The sequence below is a fragment of the Eucyclogobius newberryi genome, unplaced genomic scaffold, assembly GCF_026437365.1.
Source record: "Eucyclogobius newberryi isolate DKJ021-1_F unplaced genomic scaffold, fEucNew1.0.hap1 SCAF_17, whole genome shotgun sequence".
Lineage (NCBI taxonomy): Eukaryota > Metazoa > Chordata > Actinopteri > Gobiiformes > Gobiidae > Eucyclogobius > Eucyclogobius newberryi.
The window spans coordinates 15652159-15670723 of NW_027315801.1; the positions used below are offsets into that span (position 1 = coordinate 15652159).

The 18565-nt window shown below is 42.1% G+C and overlaps 1 protein-coding gene across 1 annotated transcript in view; it reads right to left on the reverse strand.

The window, feature by feature from the left end:
* Positions 1–2413: 2413 nt before the first annotated feature.
* LOC140362981 (sodium-coupled neutral amino acid transporter 3-like) overlaps positions 2414–18565 on the reverse strand; it is a 31849-nt gene continuing 15697 nt past the window's right edge. The window contains exons 5-16 of the mRNA XM_072449280.1: positions 17942–18015; positions 17744–17836; positions 16530–16611; positions 15729–15811; positions 9474–9532; positions 9281–9397; positions 8236–8315; positions 6970–7070; positions 5196–5320; positions 3535–3679; positions 3348–3451; positions 2414–2894 (exon numbers count right to left, since the gene is read on the reverse strand). Coding sequence (XP_072305381.1) covers positions 2790–2894; positions 3348–3451; positions 3535–3679; positions 5196–5320; positions 6970–7070; positions 8236–8315; positions 9281–9397; positions 9474–9532; positions 15729–15811; positions 16530–16611; positions 17744–17836; positions 17942–18015 — 1168 coding nt within the window. The 3' untranslated portion in view covers positions 2414–2789. The remainder of the gene's footprint in view (positions 2895–3347; positions 3452–3534; positions 3680–5195; positions 5321–6969; positions 7071–8235; positions 8316–9280; positions 9398–9473; positions 9533–15728; positions 15812–16529; positions 16612–17743; positions 17837–17941; positions 18016–18565) is intronic.

Below are 18565 nucleotides of genomic sequence, written 5' to 3' on the forward strand. Positions count from 1 at the left end.
GTCGAGCTCCATCGTCGAGCGCCATCGTCGAGCTCCATCGTCGAGCTCCATCGCCGAGCTTCACTGGTGACACGTTTAAGACAAAGGGCTGCTCAAATAAAGCGATAAACATCTAACGCTCAAGTGAATTATTTTAGAGAGAGAGACCTTTTTCCGGTTGAGAACCATGGCCTCGGATTTGGAGGTACTGATTCTCATCCCAGCCGCTTCACACTCGGCTGCAAACCGTCCCAGTGCATGTTGCAGGTCCGGGTTTGCAGGTTTGATGGAGCCATCAGGACAACATCGTCTGCAAACAGCAGAGATGAGATCCTGTGGTCCCCAAACCGGACACCCTCCGACCCCTGACTGCACCTAGAAATTCTGTCCATAAAAATTATGAACAGAACCGGTGACAAAGAGCAGCCCTGGCGGAGCCCAACATGCACTGGGAACAGGTCTGACTTACTGCTGGCAATGCGAACACAGCTCCTGCTCCGGTCATACAGGGACCGGACAGCCCTGAGAAAAGGGCCCCGGACCCCGTACTTCGGAACACCCCCCCAAAGGACACCTTGAGGGACATGGTCGAAAGCCTTCTCCAGATCCACAAAGCACTAGGTCTGGCTCCAGGATGGGGCCGGGGAAGGGGCTTGGCTTTCCTCAGCTGCTGCAGGAAGTACATCCTCTGCTGGGCCTTCTTGATGAGGGAGTTGATGGTGGGCTCCCACTTGAGGTCCTGGATGATGGTGGTGCCGAGGAAGCGGAAGGAGTCCACGGTGGGGATGGGGCAGTCTGTCAAGGTGAGGGGGGGCTGTGATTTTCCTGAAGTCCACCAGGACACCAGTCGGTCCACTCCAGACTCACCAAACTCATTTGGACCAACTGTCCAAATGAGTTTTATATTGGTGAAACTGGACAAAACTTCCACACATTTTGCTGGTGATTTATTAGGCCCGAGCGCCACAAGCTGGCGAGAGGCCTATTAATCTCGTAAGGCCGTGCGAAGCACGGCTGCGAAAGTGCGCACGTAGTGCGCACGAAATCGAGCGCGAAGCGCTCGCCCACTTCCAAACACTCACTAACGCACTCCTCCACTCATGCACGCCCCGTGCATACTAATTAGTTGTAGGAAAATGGAACATTACCGTTGTAAACGGGCGAAGCCCGTGCAAAAGTTCGCACTAAACGAGCACTTTACATTGGGATGACGACCGCGAAGCGGTCGTCATCCCCATATAAAGCACTCATTTGCGCTAAGTAGCTCACGAATACGTTCCCCATCTCTTGCATGTTCCGTGCATATAAGCATGTAATGCAAAAATTGAACATTATTACTGTATAGAGGGCCAAAAACACAAAGTGGGCGGAGCCCACTCAAAATTATCGAAAGTACCCGTCAGTGACCAGGGACCCACACCATGAGGTAGGAAAGCGCGAGCGCTTTCCGAAAATGTATAGTTTATGATATTTGAAAAATGGGAAACATTGTTTTCGCATCGGAATATTATTCTTTCTTTCTTTCTTTCTTTCTTTCTTTCTTCTTCTCGGGACCAACCCCCCTATTTTTCACCCAGTGAACATTGACGAAAAGTCACAAAAATTTGCACGCCTCTAAAAATCGTGCCTCTCTACATTCTGGCTATTTCCCTTTTCTAAAATAAAAAAAAATGGCGCGTCAGCGCCACCAAATGTACCAAAAATGCATTGAGAGATGGGAAATGACCCAAAAAAAATATGATCGTAGAATCATGAAATTTGGCGCAGAGGTAGATGGTGACAAGAGAAGTAAAAAATATTATTACGGCAACGCCGTCCGCCCAACCAAATGTCGGCCATATTGCTTCAAAAATGGCTAAACATGACTTCGGAGTTTTTCCAAACGTCGTACTTTTACGAACTCCTCCAAGGGCGTTGGCCCTAAAAAGCTGAAATTTGGTGAAAATGCTACTGAGGAGTGGGACATGAAAAGTTATCCAAATTACATTGATACCTCTCACGGTCTCTGTGCGGCGAAGCCGCAAACTGTAGCTAGAATTTCAGAAATCTCCCATATTTAAAATTTCTGCCGTTTGCGCAGATAAAGTCCGAATTGCGTCAAATTAGAATCAGTTGTTAAACTCTTTGCCCTAAACCTACTTGAAGTGAAATAAATTCATTTGGCGCCACAGCGCCCCCTACAGATTTTATATGGAGGTTAAATGTTTAGTTATGTTTAGCGTAATAAAAGGACAATTGGGGCGCGTTAGCGCCCCCTCCTCTTGCGGCGTGGCGGCAGTGTGGCGGCGGCGTGGCGAGGGCCGATCATTGCCGCTTGCGGCTATATTTGTTTATTTTTCTTCCTTTTGGCTTAATTTTGACATTGCATCATTTCTATTTTTCAAAATTACAGAATGAAGAAAGAAGATACGGTTGTGAGATAATACAAGAACTAAAGCAAATGTAAAATAGTTTATTTTAGCATTTACACTATTTCATGGCACAATTAATCACTGACAGGACCTTGAGCCACAGTTAGTCTCCAAAGTCCCACTGCACAGACTTACCTGCTCTGCTGATTCACACATGAGTCAAATTAGCTTTAGCTGCTACACGACTTTACAATAACAACGTCAGAGTTCTCTCACGGTGAAGAACCATGATCAGCACACACGGGCGCTTCAACCCAAGAACCTGAGGAACCAAGTCTACAGCCCAGAGTCCAGACTCCAGTACACCCATGTGGAGAAGTCCTGCAGCGTCCACACCCAGGGCCCACAGGGGGCCGGGGTCCAGGGCCAAGGCGCTGCTAACACTCTGCAGGGGCCACGCTAATGTCCACCCAGACTCCTCTGTTCTCCGCTCGTCCAGTCCAAGGCAATGAAGGTCAGACTCATGGCCATGAAGATGAAGCCCAGAGAAGTGAAGCAGGCGGCCTGCGGAACAAACACAAACACAGCCCTTACACACAAACGCGGCGCGTACACAAAAACGCAGCACTTACACACAAACGCAGGACTTTCACACTTTTTTGGAATTTTGAACTTTTTCGGTCATAGTTCTAACAGTGCGATGTTTCTGCTCACAATCTTACACTAAAACATTATAAGGATTTATATGGACAACTGCAGTAAGACATGAGTTAGCTGGAGATTTGGGACTGAATTGTGAGCTTATTCTGCCTTTCGACAAACAAATACGCAATTCATTTGTTATTGTGTGAGTGCAGTTAGAGCGGACACAGGGTCAGATTATAGAGAATCGACTTGAAAGCTCTGAGATCCTTTGCCTCATTTAGTCGTGCCAGGAGCCACTAACGCCTAAGTGTCTGCATTGTTTTAGAAAAAGCCACAGCCCTGCGCACGCTCGTATGTGTTGAGGAAACGCACCAGGATCTTTGGTCTGGAGCTCAGGGCCTCCTGCTCTGCGGGGATGATGCGGATGTAGAAGAGGCCTGGGAGGATGAAGATGAGGCTGGGGGCGGTGGTGGCTCCTGCACAGGCACACACGACAGGACGTTACACCTCACTGAAGCTCACCTCCACAGAAGACCCTCACGCGTCTCCACTGTCCTACCCGAGATGCCGAAGATGTCCCGGATGTTAGGGACCAAGATGACGAGCAGGTTGACGACGAAGAGCAGGCCCACGGCGATGCAGGTGTGACGACACCAGTGAAAGGGCTTTTCAGGGAAGAGCAGCTGCAGCAGAGCGCGGCGGATCTGTGGACGACACAGGGAGATGACCATCGCGCTGGGAGGTCAGGGAGATGACCGCCGCACTGGGATAACTGGGAGATGACCACCGCACTGGGATAACTGGGAGATGACCACCGCACTGGGATAACTGGGAGATGACCACCTAACTGGAGGATGACCACCGCACTGGGATAACTGGGAGATGACCACCACACTGGGATAACTGGGAGATGACCACCTAACTGGAGGATGACCACCGCACTGGGATAACTGGGAGATGACCACCACACTGGGATAACTGGGAGATGACCACCGCACTGGGATAACTGGGAGATGACCACCTAATTGGGGGATGACCACCGCACTGGGATAACTGGGAGATGACCACCACACTGGGATAACTGGGAGATGACCACCGCACTGGGATAACTGGGAGATGACCACCTAATTGGGGGATGACCACCGCACTGGGATAACTGGGAGATGACCACCACACTGGGATAACTGGGAGATGACAACCGAACTGGGATAACTGGGTAACTGGTGTGTAAAGCATGTTCTCAGTTAGTTTAAGGCGACCAGGATAATGAGGGTGGGCTGGCACTTGAACCACTTAGTTAAAGATGTGTAGCTGTGTAGCTTTTCTGGTGGAGGGTCCACCACATGAGTTGTGTTGGAAAATTCTACTAAAGACCCCATACAAACGCATACACTTTTTTATTTTAGGAAATAGAATAATGATCAATGGTTGTGTCCATAATATGTAGCGACACAAACATAGTTTAATTCTGCATCAAATACTTCTATGATCTATTTTATAACTCATTGGTCTGCTACTGGCTTGTCTCCATGGAGATTTGCTTCAGAATGTTAAGTTTTGCTTAAAATGTTCCAACTCTCCGTGGAAACGAGCAGGTGATGTCAGGTCAGATCTGTGGAGAGGTGAGTATGCGCACAGTAAGAATGTTTATTTACACCTGCAATTCAATAAATAAATGAATGAATGTATTTCAAACCTGCAAATGCAAGTCACAAGTCACAAATAACGCCATCACAAGTCACAAGTCAGAATAAAGGATTCTGCACACGGACTACACAGATTTAAGTTCAAATAGAGTGGGAAGAAGTAGAACTTCTTTAATCCCACCCACTTTCCTAGTGATAACTCAAACATTTTCAATTTCCTATTGCGTGTTAACAGTATACAGAACACTTTTCATTCATAGATCATATATTTCATTGATATTGACTCAAATCTAGGCTGAAGTCAGTCCATAGTTTGACACCAGCTTTGGAGAGAACATAAATACATGTGAAAAGAAAAATACATGTCAGTTAGCATGTTTAATACAATACTGTGGAACATCCCAGGCCAAGCAAAAGCATCTCCATGGAAACAAGCAGGTGGCAGACTTTCCTCCAGAAAAACCCCATAGTGCACATCTAATGTGTGCTCTGGGCGGGGTTTAATTTATTTGAGCTTTATTATGTCTAAGTGTAAAAGAAGCTGAACACGTGAGCGTTTTGGGTTGTGTCTTACCGGGAAGAGCACCACGGGCACGGTGAGGGTGACGGCCACCAGCACAGCCAGCCTCACACACAGGATGAGCGTGTCCAGAGGGTCCACCAGGCTGTAGGTGTGCAGCAGCTCGGGCTCCGTGTTCCCTGAGACACGACACATGCGTCTGTCAGATACTCTGCCTGGGATCTTACTGAGTCTAGTTACTTTTGCTCAGTTGTAATTGAAGACAGAGTTAGTTACAGCTGCGGATTGACTGTCAATCTGCAAACTACGTCAATTTTTTTGTGTCTAAAAACAATATAATTTATTCAAAAATATCTTATATTCTTATTAGTGTAAATGTGTAAAATAATAATATGTATGCATATATATATATATAAATAGATATAGATGTATACTTTGCACGGTGCGTGGTCTGCTGCCTGGCGCAGCCTGCGTCACTTTTCTACATTCTCGTGGGGCGGTTTGAAAAGCGCCCCAGAGCCTCATAGAAAATCAATGGGAATTTTTAGACAATCAAATCACAATCAAAAGTGACTACGTCACTATGGTTTTCTGCATAGGAAAATAGAGACTATGGGGCGCTCCAGAAAGCGCCCTTTTGAACGTAGTAGTTACGTGTCATGGAATTAGACATACACCCGATGCTATTCCTTAACACATAGAGAACACAATTCAACTTAGAATATGAAACGACACAGAAACATCAGACATTTGTGTGGCATGCATGGGAGAAAACGCGGGGACTGTGTCAGCCAAGCCGTTGTAAGGAGCCTGGCTGACCCTCCTGCGTCTCACCCCCGCGTCTCACCCCGTTTTTTCCCATGCTGGTTGGTTTTATTAGATATTCTGGAAAAGGCGGGTCACATTTCTCATTGGTCAGCCTCACATCAAGGCACTTGGTATTTTTCCGTAGAGATCAAGCCTTGGGTAAACATTACCCAGACTCGTCTGGGTTATCACCCCCCCCTAGGGTAAACATCCTTTGGCCATCTTTACGACCCCTTCACAAATGCAGTTTGTCACACACCCGTTCTTCTCTTAGACTAATGATGCAGATACAATATCACTATTATGCAGATAAAATACATCACAGAAATATAATCATATATTCACATTTTATCACATTACGCCACGGAGCTACGCTTTTTACGTTAGAGACAGAGGCATGTGCGCGCGCCTACGCGGAAGTGCCACACACGCCGTGTTTTCCATGTTTACGTCTTAAAACTGCATCTATAGACCTCTGTGTACAAAAGGTACGTCCAAAACGACTCAGAATGACCTGCTCAACTGTTTGCAGGCTTTATTCGTGTTGAAATGAAAGCGGCTGATTTCGTATCAATCCGAGCCGAGACATGTGATCTGTCAAACCCCGTGCTCCGTTACCATGACAACAAACAGCAGGTTTTTTTTGTTTATTACTTGCATAAGGCTAACGCTAAGCATTAAGTATCGCTTAACTTCTATTGATAAAAATATGCTTTTGTTTAGAAAACCCATGAAAGAAAGCTATAAATGACAACTTTCCATACAGCAATAATGGCTGTGATGATCCATACAGTCAATGTTAAATTTTCTAATTTTGGACATTTAAAAACAAAAACACGGTCATGTCAAATAGCCCCCCCTATAATTTGTACCACCAGCCGCCACTGGTTAGTTACATAGTGCACCTTTAAGTTTAAGCCCGACATTTGATAGAATGAGTTTGTGGAACAGATCTCAGTAAAAAACAGGTCAAACAAATGTGGATTTTTTTTTTCTTCAGACAAAGAACACCGGGGCTCACCGTAGTAGGTCAGATATCCAAATATGCCCGTGAAGAAGTACATGGTGAACATTCCCAAGATGGACACATTACCAATATTCTGCATTCTTCTCTTGGTCGGACTGAAAGGAAACACAAGATGAGTGATCTGATTACAACTCACAACTTACAATGCTTCATCTTGAGTTCATAAAGGAGATATATAATAATGAAACAATGGCTTTTAAGAGCTTTTAAGTTTGTTTTCCCTTCACATTTACCCTCTCAAAGTTGTATTTAGAATCATTTGTTGAGCTGTCTGTATTTACCCACTGCTCCACACTCACTTCACACTCACTCACATCCTCCGATTTTATTTCTTAAAATACTTTTTCTTCATTTATTCCCTTTTGTCAACTATCTGATAAAAAAAAAAATAACTATCAAGTTTATGGGCATTTAAAACATAAAAAGAAAGCTACAACCCACTTTGGCTTCGTCTATGAAAGAGGAATCTCCGGTCAGTCTATTTACTCCTTATAGTTACCAAAGAAAGTGTATAAAATGTGATGTTCCTCTGCGCAGAGCTTGTGACCACTTTATCAGACTAAATCTGAATCAGAGGCCAAAACTACAGCGTCTCAGCTTCACAAAGAGCCCAGACATTTGTTTGTGCTCCAAAGGGTTCAGGAACAGCTTCAGCTTGAATTGAAGTGTTGGTCGGGCAGATACTTGTCCTCAGGGTCATTACCCAAAGCTCATGACCACAGGTGGGGTCAGGAACGGAGACTGAGCTGTAAATCGAGAGCTTTGCCTTTCATCTGATACAGCACATCTACAGACGCTGCACTTTTGTCCAGAGCCAGTTTCTGTGGCCCCAGCCTTCCACTGCGCCCCAGATCTCTCTGCAGCGGCCCCTGATGGTTCCTCCTTAAGCTGTGCCTGAACGGGCCCCATGGAGAAAGGCCCTGCCCGTCAGACATGAAGTCATTTTAGATCAATATTTAGATAGACTAGATTTACTGACAAAAGCATAACGTTGTCTTAAATCATTTCTCTCACCTTGAGTTGAAATGAAACTTTAAGAGTATCTTGATGTGGTTAGCAGGTACGAGAAAAGGAAAAGAATAATCTAGGATTTCTATGTTCTACACATGCTACTGTCATGGTTTATTGAAGCCAACCAGTGACATCCGAGACCTTTTTATTGTGTTTGGGCACTGGAAACCAGCGCACAACTCCACTGTCTTTACTCGACAGATGGGTTTAGCAGGACTGTGGCGGAGCAGAGCTGGGCGTGTCTCTTACTTTTTCAGTTCTGTGTAGATGGGCAGCACCTCCGGGTGACACACAAAAGCAAAGGCCAGGATCGGGACAGTGTACGCCGTCTGGAACACAAACGGGACGTCACCATGCAGGAGAACATCACTCAATATACTGCATACATGCATTATACAGATATACTAAAGGAGGTTAGCCCACATGTTTTACAGACTGACTAAATGATCACACTATATACTGTATGCACCACAGACTTTTGATTTAAACATACCATAAAATAATAGATCTGGGAATAACTTTGTGAAAATGCGTAATAATCCAACATATGCCAATTTCAAATATGAAAAATCTCTAAGTTTTGTACAAAGTGTCATTCATCTGAGGGAATTCATGCACTTGCACCTGGGAATGTCAGAAACTGAACTCCTGCCGTGGACACAGTAAGTGGATACCTTTGGAACATACTTCTGGCAGAAGGGAAAAGGCCATCACAAAAAATGGATAACACAAACTGAACCGGCGACCAAAGACTGGAGTGACTTGACATTAGAAAAATAGAAACAATTACATTTGTTCTTTGGACTAAATGGAACCGTTGTATTGGACAATGTGTGAAGTAACTTAATTAGTCTTTTGTTGCCTTTATTTATTTTTCTTTCTCGTTGTGTACTATGTTTTTCGGTTTCATTTTCGACATTTAAAATTGGGAAAATAAATAAATACAATTATATATAAAAGGAAATGCCAAAAAATGATTTAATTAAGACTCATGGCTTAAAATAACTAAAGAAGACATATCATATCAAATACAGACATTCTAATAACTCTCACTTCAGACTTTATATAACCAAAACATAAAAAATATGGATTGACACTGACACTGACTATTTAAAAGGTAAAAGTATCCTCTTCGTGTGGTTTTTATCAATATGATGGCAAACTGAGGAAATATTATTATTGACCAGTTTTCTCTGTGTAATGTAGCTCGAGGTTGTTTCATATGTGGAACGTAGAAAAAACCAAAACAAAATATGAATAAAAGTAAATCCATCAAACAAAAGGCGAGGTTAACCTGTGAGTTCATGGTGAAGAGTTTGGCGGTGCATGAGTCCTCTGGGTCCAGGGCAGTGGCAGAGTGGTTCCCGAACACTTCCAGAGGACAGGGGATGTGGAACTTTTTGTAGATGACCTGCAAATCATGCACAGTGTTACCACAAGATCGATAAATCAATCTCTGGCTTAACACAAGAGAAAACTAAACTCACAGCAGAGAGAAAGAAGACCATGCAGGACAGAGAGAAGCCGCTGGTGTAGCCCAGGTATCCTGCGAAACACATCAGAACAGATGTCTTCAGTTGACAACCAAAAAGATCTATTTCAAAAAGTTGTAAAAAGCTGTTATAAAGTAATCGCAGCGAGTAATTAGGATCTTCAGAATGCATTAACAAAGTGGGAAATACATTTGGACCGCTGCAAACTGCTCTGTTTTTCATGTTTTTGAATAAGTAAAAATCAGATACAGCACATTAAGCAGGACTATGGTGTTCAGGATTAAATTAGAGTTGAACTAGGACTAAGTAGCCCAGCCTCCCACATGAAGGGCAAAGGCCTTTCATACTGAGCTAATCTTTCAAACCTGAGATGGATGCTGATTGGATTGAATAAGATGACCAATTCATTACATAAATTATCACTCTATCAGTGGCGGCTTGCCCATAGGGGGCGCTGGGGCGCCGCCCCACCTGACCTGGCCTGTTTTTATTTTATTTTATTTTTTAAATAATCTCTCATTTTGAAATAGTTACCACCCACCTATTTTCGCCCTGTGCACAATGGTTTGACATACCCAAATGGCATTGCTTAATAAAAGAGGATCTTACAGCCCACATGCAAGTGTGATGCATCATTAGAAAGCTTAGCCTTCTAGTTTCTGCAGATGTGCACATGAACACAGTCAGGGCTTCAGAACTTACACTACAGAGGCCTAAACATAAACAAAACATCCTTTTTTTTAGTCTCGCCTGAATATTGTCAATTTGTAATGGTCCTGAGCAAGACATACTTCATTGTGTGCATATGCTGTTCACTGTACATGCTGCTTATCTTGTTGAAAACAACTGTGTAAAGTTTCAGATCCCTGGGAACAGGCATTTTGGTGCTGTTGACCTTTTTGTATCAAAAAGTATATTCGGAACAAGTGATCCAAATATGTGCCAACTGCGCCAAACTGCTTTATTACAATTTTAGCTCCTCTATGATCATAAAACATACATTTAGATGTTTTGTAGGCCACTAATACCCATTATAACTGCTAAAAACAATGTATGTGAAAATGTGTAAATATGAGTTTACCCATGAATTTCCCACATAGAGGTGAAAAAAATATATATATATATCATATTTTTATTTTATTTTTGTATTGATATAATAATACAGATATCTAACAAAATGCGCGTTCAAAAGGCTAATCAAATCAGAAAACGTTATGCGCAAATTCTAGTCCCCTCTTCTCCTCTCCTCTTCTCCTCTTTACAGCCTTACGCAGGAGAATTACAGAGGATTCTGTGTGGATAAGTTCTAAGTCCAGCCCCTCTTTCGAAAGCTATTTTTATTGGCTAGAATAATATGTCAATCAAAGTCCGCTAAGTCACTGCTGACGTTAGCTATGTGGCTACAAACACGTTAATTGTTATGGCTTTGCCGTAGCGATGACCAAAACCTCCCATGTTATTCCAATGGGGAAATCGCCAGAATATGTTTACACTTTAGACTTTCACAACCTCCTCCTAGGGCGTTAGCCTATTAACCTGAAATTTGGTGAGACTCATCTGCAGGGGTGGACCATCAAAAGTTATCCACATTTTTATTCAAAGAGTCATGGTGTCTGTGCGGCAAAGCCGCACATTTTGCCAAGAATTCAAAATAAAATTGCTTTTTGATGGTAAAACAAAGGGGAGAAGATGTGACAGCGTCACAGATTCAGCAGTAGGCGTAATAAAAGGACAATTGGGGCGCGTTAGCGCCCCCTCCTCTTGCGGCGTGGCGGCGGCGGCGTGGCGAGGGCCGATCATTGCCGCTTGCGGCTATATTTTACAGATGTTTTCATTCCAGCAGCGAAGTGTGTAAAATGGCAACGTCGGATGAATTTGCCGCAAATTCAGTCAAATCCTTACATCTGCTTCTGAAGAAGAACTTTTGAGGAAAAGCTAATTTTAAAACAACTCGGACCTGACAAGCCAGAAGTGAACATAACCCAACAGACGAGAGAAAAGGGGAAAACATACACCAGAATCTTTTCCCGAGATTGTGCGTGTGATAGTTCGACTCTGTCTTCATGGCAGGGATTACCCAGAGGTTCACTCACAGCATACATCAGGTAGACTATCATTTTTTTTGTGGTGATGAAATTGTGATATTTATAGGAAGTTCTAGTATTGTGCTCAGCCATGTGGATTCATGATGTCATTGTTTACATAGAGTAGATTGAAGGATAACCGAACAAAACTCTACTCCCGCTTGGCTCACGGGTGCAATACTACATGCCGTTTCATTATATTTGGTAGGATGAAGGACACATTAGTTGTGAATACAATCACAGAGTTTGAAAGGTATTTTCCATTAATAGCGGAGTGACAGCCGATTAAACAAAGTGATGCCGGCTAGCGAGCTAGTTAGCTAGTTTTAATGTGAGCACACTAGTTTTAACGGAGCGCTATGCTATTGCATGGCTGATTCGATTATTTGTTTGGGATGACACACTGTTGTGTTAAATTAGTAGTTATGTGTGGTTTTAGCAAACACCGCCGCCGTGCTTTTTACGATTACCGTAATTAACAGCCACATCGCGCAGCAGATTTTTCTCGTGCGGGCCACTTTACCGCGGTCGCTCTGGGGGGGAATCTCCCGCTTTACTACGCGCTATCTCCCCCTGGGATGACAAATAGGTTGAGAAGTATGCCTAAAATGCACCAGAATGCAGGAAATCACATCTACGAAATTAAAATTTTTAAATAGCCCCACCTAAAAAAAAATTCACCAGCCGCCACTGCACTCTATGTTGTTAAATTATTGACTTTATTTATAACTAATCATCTAATCTAATCATAATAAACACGAACAGCGCCTCAGCTACAGACAAAGACTTAGTGGTCCTCAGAGCACATGTGCAGAGCTCTAAAAGAAGCTGCTGTCCGCTCTGGTTCTGAAAGCTCATGTTAGAGAGCGGAGCATGAACGGGCCTCTGAACACGGCCACAGACTGAGCAGCTGTGGAAGAAGAAACAAGGTTCCTGCAGTACAGCTCAGTGGCCTGTAGAGGCCGCTAAGAGACACTGTGAAGTGAGGGGAAAACAGACTATATTTTAGAATAATTCAAATATAGTTGTAACACACAGTACTTTAAAATGTTATTGGTCAATCACTGATTGTCTTGATTGCCCTGACCACATCACTGTAGTGATGTATTGTGGGCGGGGCGTCATTTGAGGTCACGGACATGAATGAGAACACTGCAGTTGAAATGTTTTCATGGGTTTCAGTCATGTGACTTATTTGTAGTCACCATTTTGAAGACTTTGCTGACTTTGGTAGACTTTGTATACAAGCTTCTTAATCCACAAGACCTCTGTGCACCAGACAAGTCCTCAAAGCCTTTGTTTGAGGTTGAGTGAACTGAAAATAAAATATAACACCCGGACTGTTGGAAATTAGGCATCTTCTTCTGACCCTCTATTTCGCTGTTGCAACGAGATGTTTTATGGTTATCATAACACAGATGTCGCACTGACACCACAAACATGAAAAGCACTGTAGCTTTAGTGATCTGTTCTTCTGTATCTACCTCTGTATCTACCTGCGTTGCACCAATGAAATTTCCCCATGTGGGACAATAAAGGAATATCTTATCTTATCTTATCTTAGCTTTAAAATCGCTTATGAGGATCCAAACTCAGGTCTCACCTTCCTAGGCCTAAATCGGGGCCTAAATCGCGACCTAAATTGGGGCCTAAATCGCCTGTGCTGTGTGCAGGCTTTAGAATTCCTATTATGTGTGTTTTAAAGCTATCATTGTCTTTTCCTCATCTACACAACACAGCCTATATAAACATGTGTATTATATGTCTCTTCCTACATCGCTGTTTTACCTTGCATTTTTACGCCACACTAGTCATGAGACTGTCGAAGTTTGTCTTCGACTCAATTTAGAATCTCCTGAAAGAGCATGACTTTTGTTTTGAAACCTCCAACTTCCTAAAAAAGATTGTCTTTGGCCTGTGTTAAAAGTCCTTCATTAACTCCAATGAAACAGATTTACTCTGTTAAGTATAAATGGTTCAGAATTAATCAATAAATGTGAAATATTTGGATAAAAGTTTTTATCATTTTATTTTTCTTCATTTACCTTTATTTAGCCAGTACAAAGTCTTCCAACAGAGTTCTGCCTGAAATGGGTTTTGAAGTCTTTGTAAAGTTTGCAGTCTTTCAGTCCAGAGAAGTGAGTTTACATAAACATAAAAGTCTGAATGGTGAACAAAATACCACATTAACACAAGTGTCTGAATATACAGACCATGAAAAATATTTGAAATGCATATGAAAAGAAGAACAATTACTCTAGTTGTTAATGTTTATCTTGTATTGAACTGAAGTAAACCGTAAAAGGACAATGTGATTTTGTTTGTGGTCCAAAAGTGCTCAAAAGTGCATCCGAGAGAAAGAGGCACAGATAAAATGAGCAAAAGACGGGCCCAGACAGAAACCCATTGGAATGTCCTCATTGTCGATCACAACGTGTTTGAGGAGATGATTGTAAGGATTTACTCCATTGGAAGTGTCTGCATCCATTGTGTCGTTGCTGGTGACTCTTGACCTTTGGGTTGAGCCTTTCTCTTTAGATGAAAATGCCAGACGTCGGCTCATTGAGTGGCAGATTGCTGACATCTCACTTTTGAACATACCCCCTGGTGTAGGTTTGCTTTGAGAGCATTCTGCCGCTTCTCTTCTCCATTTGATGTTTTCAGACAGGAAAATTCCCATGTGTTTTGCTGGAACGCCTTCCTCTCCAGAATAGGTTAAGTTGATTGGACTGTATCCAAGTACTGAGCTGTCTGTTCCCGAGTCTTCCACTCCAGATTTGGTGCAGATTTTTGCTATATTTGCAAAAGAGCCTTCTTTTTCATGGTGGGTTAGGTTTTCTGGACTCCTTCTCTGTAGTGGAGCTCCAGAGTCGGCTGACTCATCATCTGCACTTTCAAACATGTTGCCAAACTCCAAAATAAATGAGCTTTCTGTGCCCCCGTCTTCCTCCTCCTCAAGCCGTCTAGACTCTCTAGACTTTCGACTTTATTTTTGAGACCGGTGATGTTCTCTATGACATCATCAACACCAAAGAAGAAGAAGAGGGGGGCCTTCTTAGTCTAAGGAATGCCATTCCAAGAAGAAGAAGAAGAAGAAGAAGAAGAAGAAGAAGAAGAAGAAGAAGAAGAAGAAGAAGAAGAAGAAGAAGAAGAAGAAGAAGAAGAAGAAGAAGAAGAAGAAGAAGAAGAAGAAGAAGAAGAAGAAGAAGAAGAAGAAGAAGAAGAAGAAGAAGAAGAAGAAGAACATAAAGTCTAAAGAATAAAGATGTATGATTTAAGTCAATATTCTTTGTTCAAATCCGTATCCAATTATACCTCAGATTTTGGGTCACTACCTTTTTCTAGTAAAAGAAATCATACGGCAAAAGCAATATGCAATAATGGACAATTAAAAACTCTTGCTTTCGATTTACAATTACCAGTTAAAACCTCATTTTACAACCAAAAGAGTGCTTTATGTTAATATGCAGTGATTAAATGAGATCAACTGTGGATTTATAATAGCTTTAAGATGGGATTTGAACACCGAAACCGCAAAACCATGTTTAGACCTGCAAATAAATCATTGGGGGACAAAGACAAACTTCTGCGCCTTCAGACATAAGTATTGGTTAGTATGTGTGATTTTTGAGACGGTCACTTCACAAGGAGAACAGGATGTACCGACACCTCTGCCTCTGCCTCACAAACACATCATATTTAACTTTGCGTGCAGTTTGTTAAAGTTGAAACACTGACAATAGAAACTAAATGTCTATATAATTAAAAGCAGAGTTGATGACATGTTTCACCTTTGACGTAGCAAATGACTATACATTTTGTGGTTAAATGTTTAATAAAACCAAAATAATTAACTTTTCTGGTTGTCTCCATGGAGATGTTGCTTTCCTTTGACTATTCCACAATATGGCATTACATTTATGAAACAAGTTACAGGCCAGATCTTCGGAGTGGGGAGCCATCAAGTTTGTATTTTTTACAAATGCAATAGTTATGTTTAATGCCATTCTTCAGGCAAAGCAATAACATCTCCATGGACACAAGCAGCTGGCAGATCTTCCATCAAAATCCTGAACTGCTAGCTTCATGTGAAACGCAGAAATAACTCAGATCTCACCGACAGTAACTTTCTTTTAAGATTCACATGTGAACTATACAATCTCACCTAGGTGCTTCATCAGGGCCAGCGGCAGGATGACACACACGCTGACGATGATGATCAGGTAGTTCCCGTTCATGAACCAGTCACTGCAAACACACAGGCAGCTGTTGATTTCATACTCTTATGTTTGATATCATTATACAGGCGTCTTTCATTTTATCTAAACATGACGTATTATGCTGTTTTTGGGTATTTATTATTGAATTATAACATGCATAGATCATGATGTTACATTTTGTTCATTATGAACCACAATATTGAGCTAAAACAGCTTAGTAATACAAATATTGACTTCCTGTTCATAATTGCGGGACTAATTATTTGCATTCGGCCCCGCCTCCAAAGTGGAATTTCAATAATCGTTATTATTATCAGGACTATACAGACTCTAAAACACATACGAAAATACATTTGATAACAAAGACAGTACCTTTATTAAATTGAATGAATACATTATAAACTTATTATCAAATAATCTCAACCTAGAAGCCTAAAGTCACCATATTTCAACCTTTATTTGGTTCAAATGTATCTAAAATGTCTCAATGTTCAATAAAAAGAATCATTTGACTGTTGACTACTAGAATAATCATATGGTTTCTGGCCTACTCAAACATGAAGGAATCCATTAATCAAAATACCCGTTATAGTTTGGTTAATAACTCAGAAAAGATGATTTGGCATAATATGTTGCTATGAATGTAGAAGTAAATGCTAAATAAATGGTACAAATCAAGCTTGTATTATGGAAATCCTTTCAGTGGCAGTAGTATAAAGTAGTAGTATAAAAAGTGCAGTACTCACTCTGAGCTGGAGGTTTGTCCCAGGAAGGCCTGGATCACCAGAGGCAGCTCGTACTTGACGATGAACAGATAACTGGACATGGCTGCACAGCACAAGAGCAAAGGCATGAGGCATGAGGCATGAGGCATGAGGCGTGAGGCGTGAGGCGTGAGGCGTGAGGCGTGAGGCGTGAGGCCCTGGGCCAAAGTAGGACTCAAACAAAACCTGGAACACCAGACATAAACCAGAACCAGCTCCAGACTGGCATGAGAGGTGAAATATGCAGATTTTCTGATGGGAGGCGTTGCCATGGAGACACTATTGCTTTAGCGAGAAATTGCGCAGTATGGTTTTAAACAAATCTGACTATCTCCATGGAAACAAGTTGGTGACGCCACCGGATCAAGTTCCAGGTCAGATCTGTGGAGTGGCGACCCAGCACACAATAAAAATGCAGGTTTTTTTCAAGGTATTTTTGAACAATAGGAACTCATATATATTTATGTTTCTGAGCCAATACCGTATACATGCCATATTTGGCTTGCTGCTGTGGCATATAACCGATATTTGCCGATACCGATATTTCAACATTATGAACTGCTGTAAGTTACTTTATTGGTCTTTAAGTGAAGCACTTGAATTGTGCTTTATGAATACATTTGTCTCACCTTTAATATGACGTGGAATGGTAATGTTAGGCCTAAATCACATTTCAGTGTTTATTATTGAGGTTATAATGGTTATTATTTAGTTTTGCATTAGAAAGGTACAGTAAAAGCAACAGTTTGGACTGGTAAGCAGCAGCAGCAGCAGCAGTAATAAACCCTTTGAAGTTTGTCAAAAGCAAACGTGAAGAGGAACATGACGTTATTTGAATGGTGAAACTAAGATAAGATATTCCTTTATTGTCCACACATGGGGAAATTACATTGTTGCAACGCAGGTAGATACAGAGGAAAAGGACAGATAACTTATAGGAAGTTCAAAAAACACTCTTAATAGAAGAACTCTTATAAACAAAACCTCTCATTTTCTAATAAGGAATGGAGGGGAAAAATAAAGATAAAATAAAATAAAATAAAAACAGCTAGCGTAAGACAAGATAATACTAATAATAATGGTAAAAATTAGTACTACTAGTAGTAGTAGTAGTAGTAGTAGTAGTATTAGTAGTAGTTGCAGTGGTAGTAGTATTTATAAGCTGTTCCTTGTACAACAGCGGTCACACTCCTCACCTCCGATGTTGTGCAGCGTTATGATGACTCCTGCCAGGATCTTGCCCGGATGCCCAAACGCTCGAAAGCCCAGCTGCTCGTACGCTCGGATCCCTGTGCAGCAGAGAGCAGTCACAGTCGTCATGGTCACACACACACACACAGACGCGCGCACACACACACACACACACACACACGCACACAGAGCAGCGCACGTACCCACCACCCCTGCACTCTTCAGCAGCAGGTGCACAGAGTAACAGGACAGACCGGCGATGCACGTCAGCAAGATCCTGAAACACACAGAGCAGCGCTGAAACAGGCGCTGAAACAGGTGCTGAAACAATCTCTGAAACAGGCGTTGAAACAGGTGCTGAAACAAGTGCTGAAACAAGCGCTGAAACAGGCGTTGAAACAAGCACTGAAACAGGCGCTGAAACAGCTCATCTATTCACCCACACCAACTGATTATATTTAAAGGACACATATTATTCATTACTTGTATCGTTACTGTCCTTTAAAGTTGCTCTTGTACCTTTACTTTGTCATCTTATGTTTCAGAACTTAAAATAATGCATGTATTGAATACACACATTGCTTCATATCAGTCATGTGATTCCCATGTCAGGAATTGGGTTAGCGCTCCATCTACTGGCAGCAGAGGGGATTATAAAGGGAAAATATGCAGAAATGACAGAGACAGAAATTATATGAACGAGCCTAAAGATGATTTATGAACTTAAAAACAGAACAGGAAATATCTGAGCTCGACCTTTGACCTCACAAAACTGTGTTTTGTGAGACTCAGAAGGAGAAGACCATGTAAACAGGATTAATGAAACA